General features: G+C 50.7%; 2 protein-coding genes across 2 annotated transcripts; one reads left to right on the top strand and one right to left on the bottom strand.

Annotated features, from left to right (window-relative positions):
- The first annotated feature begins 275 nt into the window (after positions 1–275).
- Positions 276–2320, top strand: LOC146237537 (uncharacterized). Its single transcript, XM_084685752.1, has 3 exons — positions 276–373; positions 708–804; positions 1704–2320. Exons 1-3 carry the CDS (start codon positions 277–279, stop codon positions 2029–2031), a joined length of 522 nt encoding a protein of 173 aa, XP_084541878.1. The 5' UTR covers position 276; the 3' UTR covers positions 2032–2320.
- Positions 2121–12288, bottom strand: xpnpep1 (X-prolyl aminopeptidase (aminopeptidase P) 1, soluble). The gene is made up of 20 exons (XM_084685751.1): positions 12131–12288; positions 10614–10732; positions 10084–10147; positions 9562–9666; positions 9123–9215; positions 8704–8847; positions 8356–8451; positions 7601–7682; positions 7304–7514; positions 7091–7180; positions 6796–6846; positions 6638–6696; positions 6002–6079; positions 5782–5853; positions 4327–4387; positions 4139–4208; positions 3762–3935; positions 3071–3147; positions 2875–2973; positions 2121–2511 (listed from the first exon to the last, which is right to left on the bottom strand). The coding sequence occupies exons 2-20, from the start codon at positions 10728–10730 to the stop codon at positions 2392–2394; spliced, it is 1863 nt and encodes a 620-aa protein (XP_084541877.1). The 5' UTR covers positions 10731–10732; positions 12131–12288; the 3' UTR covers positions 2121–2391.
- Positions 12289–12290: the final 2 nt, after the last annotated feature.

Here is a 12290-nt window from a genome sequence, read left to right on the forward strand (position 1 = left end):
CCAATTCCTCCTCCATCCCTCTTTCCCTCCTTCCCTTTCTCACTTTGCCTAAAAACAGGAGTGAATGCCAACTGGTAAACAAGAGGGTGCAGAAAAGGGGGCGGGGGCTACAAAAGCCTGGGATTGGGGGCCGGCGACCGTTTCCACGGCAACAGAGGCAAGCATGCCGGGGGGAGGGGGGGGTCACGTGAACGCGCCCCATTCAGCCAGGGAACTCAGGGCGTGAAGTTTGGAAGTGTGCTCTCAGTTCATGCTCTGGAGGCACATGGCACAGTCATGAGCTGGGACCACAACTCTACCTCGACGAGCTTCGACCGGAACACGACCGTGGTTCCGGGCACAGTCGACCACGACATGTATGCAGCGCGCCACGGTAAGACAACTTTGTTTAAAGGAAGAGTCAACAGAGACTGCAAGCCTGTTGCCAATAAAGGGGTTTGTGTCTGAGGTGTGACTCTACACATCCGCTTAAGCGCTTAACCCAAAAAGAAAAAAAAGATGACAATTCTTCCAGAATTCTTTCAAAACAACAACCAGACAAAAACTTTACTATTCAAGTAAAAGCGTTTCTAATATTCTTAAATTGTAACCAAATAATATGGATAACGAAGCTGAGAGAGATTCTCAGTAGGGGGGTAGAACGAGCTTGGATTTGTGTGCTCCTGTACCAACCGGTCACCTCTTCGCTCGTGCCTTCCTCTCCTCAGAGCTGAAGGTGTTCAACATTACCATGGCAACCCTGGCCCTGTGTGTCCTCACCCTCACGGCGCTCTACTGCGGCGTCTCCTGCCACCAGCGGAGGAGGTGAGTGACTCTCTCTCTCCTTCACCCAGCTCACAGGAACACCTGGGTTCTGTTCACCCTGCCCTCAGGAACACCTGGGTTCTGTTCACCCAGCCCTCAGGAACACCTGGGTTCTGTTCACCCTGCCCTCAGGAACACCTGGGTTCTGTTCACCCTGCCCTCAGGAACACCTGAATCAAAACAATAATTTGGGATATTAAAGGGTTTGATTCATAAGAATCGAGTTTAATTCAGTTGAATCGAGTTCTTCCGCTTGAGTAGATTTCCCTCCATTTCCACAATTGGGAGATTCTCCTTGTGTTCTCTGGGGGCTTGTGTTTGTCAAGGGTGCTCCTCTGCAGAAATGACCAAACACAACTCTGATATGTTCTCAAACTCCTTTCCAAACCTGTCCCCCTCATTTCCAGACAGACTAAAACCTGTCGCCCTCATTTCCAGGCAGACTAAAACCTGTCTCTCTCATTTCCAGACAGACGAAAACCTGTCGTCCTCATTTCCAGACAGACTAAAACCTGTCTCTCTCATTTCCAGACAGACTAAAACCTGTTGCCCTCATTTCCAGGCAGACTAAAACCTGTCTCTCTCATTTCCAGACAGACGAAAACCTGTCGTCCTCATTTCCAGACAGACTAAAACCTGTCTCTCTCATTTCCAGACAGACTAAAACCTGTTGCCCTCATTTCCAGGCAGACTAAAACCTGTCTCTCTCATTTCCAGACAGACGAAAACCTGTTGCCCTCATTTCCAGACAGACTAAAACCTGTCGCCCTCATTTCCAGGCAGACTAAAACCTGTCGTCCTCATTTCCAGACAGACTAAAACCTGTCTCTCTCATTTCCAGACGAAAACCTGTCGTCCTCATTTCCAGACAGACTAAAACCTGTCCCCCTCATTTCCAGACAGACTAAGAGAGCGCACGTGTATGAGAGAGCCGTGCACAGCGTCGACTCGCTCCACCCGGTAGACGTCCGGGCGGTGAAGAGGTCGGCCAGCTTCAGGAACCCTCTGGCTCTCTTCAGGAAGCACGAAGTGCCCAAGGACAACTCCAGGATCTACTACATCTACAGCAACCCACTTCCTGTTGGGGTGGAAGAGGAGAACAGCGCCACCTCTGGTCTGGAGGAGCAGGACCCCCTGCCCATGAGGGAGCTCACTATGGAGGACTACGCAATGGATCCCTCTAGTGGTGTCGTCCTGGACCCGCCCAACTTCTACATGCAGCTTTAGATAGAGGTGGACTGTTCCACTTTAGAGGGGGGAGGGGTGTTTTGTTTCTTTTCATGCTGAATGAGGAATTAAGCATTATGTTGTGGTAGTTTTGTTTTTTTTACAATGGATTTTTATTGAATCGTCATAAAACATTTGAAATGGTGTGCTTTACAAAAGAAGCCGAGCGTGAGACACTAACAGAGAGAGAGAGAGAGAGAGAGAGAGAGAGAGAGAGAGAGAGAGAGAGAGAGAGAGAGAGTGTGAGAGAGAGAGAGAGAGAGAGAGAGAGAGACAGAGAGAGAAATAATCACTGCAGAGCCGTCCATGGATACCCTCAGGCGAATGATTGGATTAAATAAGAGTCAGTCAAAATACTCTTCAGGCGATTGGCTGGGTTTCCCTGATCAGCCACTCCAAGGCCTCTTTCCTGCCCTGCCTCTCCAGTTCTGCTCCAACTGTCTCACGGCATTGCCTGTGGTACTCATTCACCCAATTACGCTGCAGGACAGAGAAAAGAGTCAGTAAGCACTCACACGATTGGCTGAATAGTAATAATGACAGTACTGTACTGTATAGTTTTTTTCTTCTGTATATTCAGTGTAATCTTTTCCTCGTAAGACATGGTGTCTCACAGAACTTCCACATGTAACAAGTCAAACCACCACAGCTCAAATCACCTCAGAATGTGCAAGGCAAACTGTACGCTTATCCTAGCAACAAATAAAACAAGCGGTTTCTAAGTAAGCGACGCCTTCCTTCACAAACCGACTTTGAGACGGCAGAAGGAATGAAGACACACAGAATAAAGACGCAGGGGACAGGTCAGGTGTCTGACAGCAGGGGGGGTTAACCGCCTCCCACCTCTCTCTGCGTCAGCAGCTCTGTGTTCATCATCTTGACCTGGATGGGGACCAGGGTGAGGGCCTCGAAGGTCAAACTGCCTCTGTTCCTGTAGTTGTACTGAGGGGTAACACATACACACACACACACACACACACGTGGATTATTTAGCACCTATTACTGACTTGTGGTGTCTTAACGTAGGTACGGTTCTTACCTTGGGCTTGGCAGGGACCACAAGAACCACGTTCTCAATTCTGATTCCGAAGGAGCCGTCTTCATAGTACCCAGGTTCTGAAGAAGAACGTGAACGATACATGAAGAAGAAGACTGAGTGTTCTGTGTGTGTATGTGACGTGACTGTGCTCTGTGCATGTCATGTGACTGTGCTCTGTGCCTGTCATGTGACTGTGCTCTGTGTGTGTCATGTGACTGTGCTCTGTGTGTGTCATGTGACTGTGCGTGTCATGTGACTGTGCTCTGTGTGTGTCATGTGACTGTGCTCTGTGCGTGTCATGTGACTGTGCGTGTCATGTGACTGTGCTCTGTGTGTGTCATGTGACTGTGCTCTGTGCGTGTCATGTGACTGTGCTCTGTGTGTGTCATGTGACTGTGCTCTGTGCGTGTCATGTGACTGTGCTCTGTGTGTGTCATGTGACCGTGCTCTGTGCGTGTCATGTGACTGTGCGTGTCATGTGACTGTGCTCTGTGTGTGTCATGTGACCGTGCTCTGTGCGTGTCATGTGACCGTGCTCTGTGCGTGTCATGTGACTGTGTGTGTCATGTGACTGTGCTCTGTGCGTGTCATGTGACTGTGCTCTGTGCGTGTCATGTGACTGTGCTCTGTGCGTGTCATGTGACTGTGCCCTGTGGTGTGTGGCTGTAACCAGGAAGAGGAAGTGTCCTACCGTCGCTGACGATCATGCCGGCCTCCAGCGGCTCGTCGGCAAAGGTCTTGTAGCTGATGCCGCAGGGCCCCTCGTGCACGTTGAGGAAACAGCCCACGCCGTGCCCCGTGCCGTGCAGGTAGTCCAGCCCAGACTCCCACAGCGCCGCCCGGGCAAACGAATCCAACAAGTGGCCTAGAAGAGGGACGTGGGGGGAGGAGGAGAAGAGGAGGAGGAGGACAAGAGGGATGACAGGGGAGAGGACAGAGGGCCAGAGAGGGGAAGAGGGATTGGAAGGAGAGAGGGGGGCGAGTGAGGATGAGAAAGCGTCATGTTCCTTTCAGACGTGGAGGTTAGTGGAGAGAGAGCGTGACCACAGTGTGATGGAGGGGGCCTACCTTTGGTTCCGTTGGGGAAAACGGCGGCACTGACGGCTATGTGTCCCTTCAGCACATAGGTGAAGCATTCCTTTTCAAACACACAAACACACAGTTAGACAAATACAGTTTCTGACCCCCCCCAAACTCCCCCCATTAGTTTAGTTTAACACGAGTAACTCAGAGGAAGTTCTAGAAGCTCCCGTTACCTTCTCGTAAGCAGAGGGCGTTCCAAAGTGCACGGTACGGGTGACGTCGGTGGTGCCATCACTGAAGAGAGAGAGACAAGTCACTGAAGAGAGAGACACAGTCACTGAAGAGAGAGACAAGTCACTGAAGAGAGAGACAGTCACTGAAGAGAGAGACACAGTCACTGGAGAGAGAGAGACACAGTCACTGAAGAGAGAGAGACACAGTCACTGGAGAGAGAGAGACACAGTCACTGGAGAGAGAGAGAGACACAGTCACTGGAGAGAGAGAGACACAGTCACTGGAGAGAGAGAGACACAGTCACTGGAGAGAGAGAGACACAGTCACTGAAGAGAGAGAGACAAGTCACTGAAGAGAGAGAGACAAGTCACTGAAGAGAGAGACACAGTCACTGGAGAGAGAGAGACACAGTCACTGAAGAGAGAGACAGTCACTGAAGAGAGAGAGACACAGTCACTGGAGAGAGAGAGACACAGTCACTGGAGAGAGAGAGACACAGTCACTGGAGAGAGAGACGCAGTCACTGGAGAGAGAGAGACACAGTCACTGAAGAGAGAGACACAGTCACTGAAGAGAGAGACACAGTCACTGGAGAGAGAGAGACACAGTCACTGGAGAGAGAGACACAGTCACTGAAGAGAGCGAGACACAGTCACTGAAGAGAGAGACACAGTCACTGGAGAGAGAGAGACACAGTCACTGGAGAGAGAGACACAGTCACTGAAGAGAGCGAGACACAGTCACTGAAGAGAGAGAGACACAGTCACTGGAGAGAGAGAGACAAGTCACTGAAGAGAGAGACACAGTCACTGGAGAGAGAGAGACACAGTCACTGAAGAGAGAGAGACAGTCACTGGAGAGAGAGAGACACAGTCACTGAAGAGAGAGACACAGTCACTGAAGAGAGAGACGCAGTCACTGGAGAGAGAGACACACACAGTCACTGAAGAGAGAGAGACACAGTCACTGGAGAGAGAGACGCACACAGTCACTGAAGAGAGAGAGACACAGTCACTGGAGAGAGAGACGCAGTCACTGGAGAGAGACACACACAGTCACTGAAGAGAGAGAGACACAGTCACTGGAGAGAGAGACGCAGTCACTGGAGAGAGAGAGACACAGTCACTGGAGAGAGAGAGACACAGTCACTGAAGAGAGCGAGACACAGTCACTGAAGAGAGAGAGACACAGTCACTGGAGAGAGAGAGACACAGTCACAACCACTGTCACATGCAGCTTCCTTCACGCCTTCCCTTTATCCTACTTCCTAATTCCTCCTCCCTCTGTACCTCCACCAAGCTATCCCTCCCTCCCTCCCTCCCTCCCTCCCTCCCTCCCTCCCTCCCTCCCTCCCTCCCTCCCTCCCTCCCTCCCTCCCTCCCTCCCTCCCTCCCTCCCTCCCTCCCTCCCTCCCTCCCTCCCTCCCTCCCTCCCTCCCTCCCTCCCTCCCTCACGTGTACTGGGCTCCAGAGTCTAGCAGGTAGACCTCGTTGAGGGACAGCGTTCTGTTGGTCTCAGGCAGGGGTCTGGGGGAGACACAACACCAACACGTGTCACCCTAACACCCCACGCAACACACCGGAACATTCCACCAAGCAACGTCACCAACATCCCAACTCTATATGACAGAGCTGTGATTGTGCAGTGTGTGTGTGTGTGTGTGTGTGTGTGTACCTGTAGTGGATAATGGCTCCGTTGGGACCCACGCTGGAGATGGAGGGGAAACTCAGGCCCACAAAGTCCTTCTGTTGACTGAACGAGACACACACACACAGAGAGAGACCCACAGTGAACACACTGAGCATTTTAAGAGAGTCATCGCCGACTGTCAGGGAAGACGAATCGGAGGATTCGCATGCTGCTGCAGTTCCCTGGACAGTCCAGCGGGTGGCGATAGAACTCCAGTCGCAGCACAATTATGGAGCCCAGAAAAACTTGTGCTCAGAAGTTTACATGTTCAAATGTAAGGGGGGGAGCAAGGAATAAGCATAATAGAAGGGGACATATTATTTTATTATGTTTGTGTGAGTGTGAGAGTGTGTGTGTGTGTGTGTGTGTGAGAGAGACTCACCTGCATGTGTGTGTGTGTGTGAGAGAAAGACTCACCTGCATGTGTGTGTGAGTGTGTGTGTGTGTGTGTGTGTGAGAGAGAGACTCACCTGCATGTGTGTGTGAGTGTGTGTGTGTGTGTGTGTGTGAGAGAGACTCACCTGCATGTGTGTGTGAGTGTGTGTGTGTGTGTGTGTGTGTGTGAGAGAGAGACTCACCTGCATGTGTGTGTGTGTGTGTGTGTGTGTGAGAGAGACTCACCTGCGTAATTCCTCTGCCTTATCTGCAGCAGAGATCTCCGTCACTGTGCCCTTTGGAATCTATAAAACAGTAAATAACCCGGTCGTCACGCCAACAACAAGGCATAGTCCAGACGCCCGGTTACCCATAGAAACTGAAGTGTGTGATCATGTGATCACCTCTTTCTCCAGCCAGCCAAACAGCTCACACAAAGCCACGGCATCCTTGATCTGTCAAGAGGAGAAAAAGCACAAATCAAGACTGTTAAATAGTATTATTTGTGTTATTGTTTAATTGTACATACATGACTTTACAGTCACCTTACCTTATTTTAGACGGTACAATAACAATATTAATATGATGTGATATGGGATAATATGATGTGATAATATGATGTGATATTTGTCGTTATCTTTACAGTGTGTTCGGTTCAGTAGGTCGTGTTTGCGCCCACAGAGGTCAAAGGTCACTTACATGGGCCATCTTCATTCCCTGGATCTCGGTGGTGTTCTTGACGGCTTTGGCGAGACAGAGGGGGGTGTAGGGGATGGGGGAGCGGTGGGCCTGGACACACACACACGTTACAGACCCAAAACCTTGTCATCTACCCTACCAAACCCACAAGTTGACAATCACCCCGAGGCGGCGGCCATTTTGTGCCCTTCGGCGGCAGTTGCTCCCTCTCACCTTGGGGATGACCTGCGTGAGGGCGCAGCTGGCCTTGTCGCAGATCCACACCTTGTCCTTGGGCCCCAGCGCGGCGCACACCGCCTGCAGCTCAGTAAACACTGCCTCGTAGGGGAGGGGCTGCACGCTAAGCTCCGCCCTGCTGGGCGTGTCCAGCTCCAGGTGCCGACGAACAGCAGGGGCCTCCAGGCGCTTCTGGTCTACAAACAGCCTATAGGACGGGGTCGGATCGACAGGTCAGAGGTCACAAAACAGCTCTATCTGGTCCTCTGTGGAGGCTAAGAGATCTGGGCTTACCGTATCGTGGCCATCCCCACGATAGCGTACGCAAAGAACACGGGGTTGTACTCTATGTCTGAGCCCCGGAGGTTGAAAAGCCCTGGAGAGGGAGAGAGGAAGAGAGGGAGAGAGGAAGAGAGGAAGAGAGGGATGAGAGGGATGAGAGGGATGAGAGAGGAAGAGAGGGATGAAAGAAGGAGACAGGACAGAAAGGGTGAAAGAAAGAAAATGAGAAATGGTGAAAAGGATTCTTCCAAACATTCGACCAAACAACAAAAGGCATCTCCAGATCTTCCGTAACGTTGCAGCGTAGGTAATGTTCCGTAACGTTGTTGCTGCTCCGCCTCAACCTGGGCCTGAGCATTACTCCTTATTTAGCCCCCTCTTGTCTAAATGTGACCCGACAGCAATCACCAATCAGCATGCTACTAATTAGCCCGAACACTGGAGCCAGCCAATCAGCCGGGAGAGGTTGTTAGGGTGGGTTAACGAGGCACTCAGACAGGCATAGACAGGGACACCCTGCAGGGACTCCGGCAGAGCACCCTCTCGGGGTCCTTGGATCGTGATGCGGTGTCAAGACATGGGGTTACGTAACCGTGGCGACATGAATGCGTGTGATGTCACTCGTAACAATCATGTAACAATTTCACATGACACTGTGCTACATAATAATATAAAAAAGGGCATTATTTTCACTAATCTTTCAATTAAAAGCTTGACTTTGAGCCAAGGGTGATTATTTCAATATCATGTGTGCAGGAGGGTCCTACATGCTATCTCATCCAGCGCCGTGGCAACGAACCAGCTGATCTTCCTCTCGGCCATCTTGGATCTCAGGGCGGTGATCTTGTCCTGCCAGCTCATACCTGCAAACCAGGAGAGAGAGAAACACAGGGTCAACAAACTCCATCTTGGCTCCGCATGTGTTTCAAGTTTCATGTTTATTTACGTGTGTGTGTGTGGTGCTGACCTGTGTACCCCAGGCCCAGGGTGATGAGCTGGGTGTGTGTGTGTGTGTGTGTGGTGCTGACCTGTGTACCCCAGGCCCAGGGTGATGAGCTGTGTGTGTGTGTGTGTGTGTGTGTGTGTGTGTGTGTGTGTGTGTGTGTGGTGCTGACCTGTGTACCCCAGGCCCAGGGTGATGAGCTGGGTGCTGGGTCTGGCCGGTCGCTCTTCCCAGACAGCGTCTATCAGGTTCTCCTGCACGGCCACCAGCCGGTGGCCAGCGCCGGTCAAAGCCTTGTTCATGTTCTTCCACTGGTCTGGAACACATACACACACACACAGTACATAACTGCCAACAAGTCGCATATTGCGTCACGTTTTATACCGCGCCATTTATCTCTTTTAGCAGACGCTTTCCAACCCAAAGCAATGTACACGCAGTGCAAACAGGAAGTGCAGCGGATACTCAAGGCCTCGTGTACCGTACAGCTGTAACAGTAATCCAGAGGTCAGAGCCTGGGAGTGGCCTGTGTCTGACAGCAGATGAGGATGATGATGATGACGAGGAGGATGATGAGGAGGATAGATCTACCTGCAGCGATGATCCAGGGGTCCACGCCTACTTTGGAGTTCTCAGGGAGAACACTGATGAGCCAGTCCTCCTGGCTGGGGGTCTCCTTCAGACCTGGACACACACAAACACACACACACACACCCACACAGAGACACACACAGAGACACAGAGCCTTTAAAGACTGGACTTTGGTGGAGTACAGTTCTGTGGGAGACTCCACTAAAGCAGTACAGAGTCATGCACAGCACAGAGTAGAGGACAGCAGAGCAGAGTGCAGCAGAGCAGAGCGCAGCAGAGCAGAGCGCAGCAGAGCAGAGCAGAGCGCAGCAGAGCAGAGCGCAGCAGAGCAGAGCGCAGCAGAGCAGAGCGCAGCAGAGCAGAGCGCAGCAGAGCAGAGCGCAGCAGAGCAGAGCGCAGCAGAGCAGAGCGCAGCAGAGCAGAGTGCAGCAGAGCGTACCCATCTTCATGAGGGTCCAGTTGTTGTCCATCTGCTGAGTGGCCTGGAGGAAGTAGCGTCCGTCTGTCCACATGGCAGCATGCTGCTCTGTCACGATAGCTGTACCTGGGGGGAGGAGGGGGGGAGAGAGAGGCCGACAGTAAGTTTGAACTGGAAACAAATGAAAGGGTCCAATTTGTAAATCAACCCCCCCCCCCAGATCGTTGGAGACCGCCGGACCATATCAGAAATGCTAGAGAAGCTCCACGTCTCCTATTCAGCTCCACGTGAGGCAGGAAGAACACAGGAAAGCAGTCGGACGGCGACGGTTTGGTAGCAGGCCACCAATCCACCCCTCTCTAACTCTGTAATCAGACCCAGGGGCCCGGAGCCGGGGGCCAGGGGCCGGGGGCCGGGGGCCAGGGCGTGAAGCACACACGCACTTACAGGCCTTGTAAAGACCAGGACAGACCGGGTAACCTGAGGCTGCAGGAGAGCGTGTCGTGGACACTCACATTCACACACACACACTCACAAAAATACCTGCTGAGCCATTGAACCCGCAAACAAATTCCCGTCGACAGTCACATGGAGCGATGTATTCACTCTGTGGAAGGGGGGGGGGCGGTGGGGAGGGGGGAGGAGATGGGTGAGGCAGAATTATTAGTAATCAGTATTTGTCAGCGAAGTAAGACATTTTAATGACCCTCCTCTCATCACATCACGACTCCTATCAACACACGAGCAGGGGAGGGGAATGATCACAAGGACAAGCATATGAGAGAGAGAGAGAGAGAGAGAGAGAGAGAGAGAGAGAGAGAGAGAGAGAGAGAGAGAGAGAGAGAGACAGAGAGAGAGAGAGAGAGAGAGAGAGAGAGAGAGAGAGAGAGAGAGAGAGAGAGAGAGAGAGAGCATGTGTGTGTGTTCTCTGGTATTCCATGTGTAGGTGTATGTGTGCATGGTACCTGTGTGTGTGTGTGTGTGTGTGTGTGTGTGTGTGTGCGCGCGCATGTGTGTGTGTGTGTGCTCGCATGTATGTGTGTGTGTACATGTGTGTGTGTGTGTGCTCCTACCTGGTGAGCGTCCCCTGAGGGGACGATGTAGGCCTGGATGGGCTCAGTCAGGTACTTGCTGTTCCTCATGGCCTGACGGAGCTGCCTCAGCAGCTCCACCGTGATCTTTGGGGACATGTCTGAAACACACACACACACACACACACACACACACAAGAAATCTCTTCACTGTCCGTGAGGCAGATGACTGACACACTGGTAAACAACAGAGACGGTCGTGGCACCAGAGTAGGGGTGCAGGGTTCTCCAACCACGGTCCTCGAGGGCCGCTGTCCTGCATGTTTAGCTTGATAACAACCCATTCATTTGAATCAGGAAATCAGAAACATCTAGAACATGCAGGACAGCGGCCCTCGAGGACCAGGATTGGAGAACCCTGGTCTACAGGCTTAAACAAGACCACAACTAGCAGACTGACTGACTTTCATGACTACAGAGTCAGCGCCTTGTTAGCCTTCTATGATATTTCACCGACAAAAACGATTAAAAAGAAACTATTTGACAGCCTGATGCCATGGTTATAACCGTATTTGAGGTATATCTTCGTAATTACCCGAATCCAATGAGCCCATGTTGTCTCCTGCAGTGACAGAGGATGTGCCTGTATCTGTGTGGTTAACGTGTCGCTCAAAGTCGTACTTCTCTGGATCTTTAACCTTTAGCTAGCCTGTACGTCTTAATGTGCTGAGTAAGTATAACTCAGTCACACCCATCGCTAATGAATAACAGATTACAATTCTGACAGTGGAGATATTAAAACAGTTTACTTTAATGCACTTTCGTACCTTATTTTTTTTTTACTCACCCCGACTAAAATGATGCATGATGCATGACAAGACACAAATCGATACGGTTTGCTGATATAAAGTGGATAGTTAAATATCATCATTTTCATCACAGCTCAAGATGGTTTTAAAAATCATCGATGGAGGTGCAGCCGATGAAACACACAAGAGCATCGATGAGCTCTGCGATTGGTTGGCTAAAAGAGCGATTGTTGTTTACCTCCATGGCAGAGAATCTTTTACCGCTCATACGGTTCCAAGCAGGCTATTAACTTGATTCAGTTTGGCGAATGATTTTACAGAATCAAAACTATAATACTGCTGTTAATTATTTTTGAGATATGCTTATAAAACTGTAATTTACATAACATGCTACTGCGACGCACATGCCTCTGCAACGAGGTTGTTGTTTTGAAGGTGTGGCAGGATAATATGTGAACTGGACATAAAGTTAAGCAAACTGGCAAGAAAAGCGAATAGATACATTCGTAATTGGAGTAATTTCCAGTTTTTGCATTCAACGAGATTAAAGACCTTGAGAAAATCGTTTTCGTAAACAGGCATGTGATACTCCATGTTAGCATCTAGCTAGCACGCGATCGTGTCTTCCAAATGACAACACGGTTTCCAGTTCCATTCATTGCTCACACTCATCGCATTGCCGTTCCCTTTTTATAAACTTGCAAAAACAGCGTCGGGGTGTGTTGTATCTTACTAAGTGTGTCCATTTACCTTTGAACGTGATTCTTGCCTTTCAAACACTCTTTCAACAGCTTTTCCTTGTGTTAATTTACAATGCAGGAGGCTTCCATTCCATCGTTGACGTTCTGGTGACTTGGTCACGTGACATGAGTAACTTCCAGTAGTTTGGCAGACATCGGGACTCGCCTCT

This window comes from Hypomesus nipponensis, chromosome 21 (genome assembly GCF_054491055.1).
Source record: "Hypomesus nipponensis isolate SF chromosome 21, ASM5449105v1, whole genome shotgun sequence".
Classification (NCBI taxonomy): domain Eukaryota; kingdom Metazoa; phylum Chordata; class Actinopteri; order Osmeriformes; family Osmeridae; genus Hypomesus; species Hypomesus nipponensis.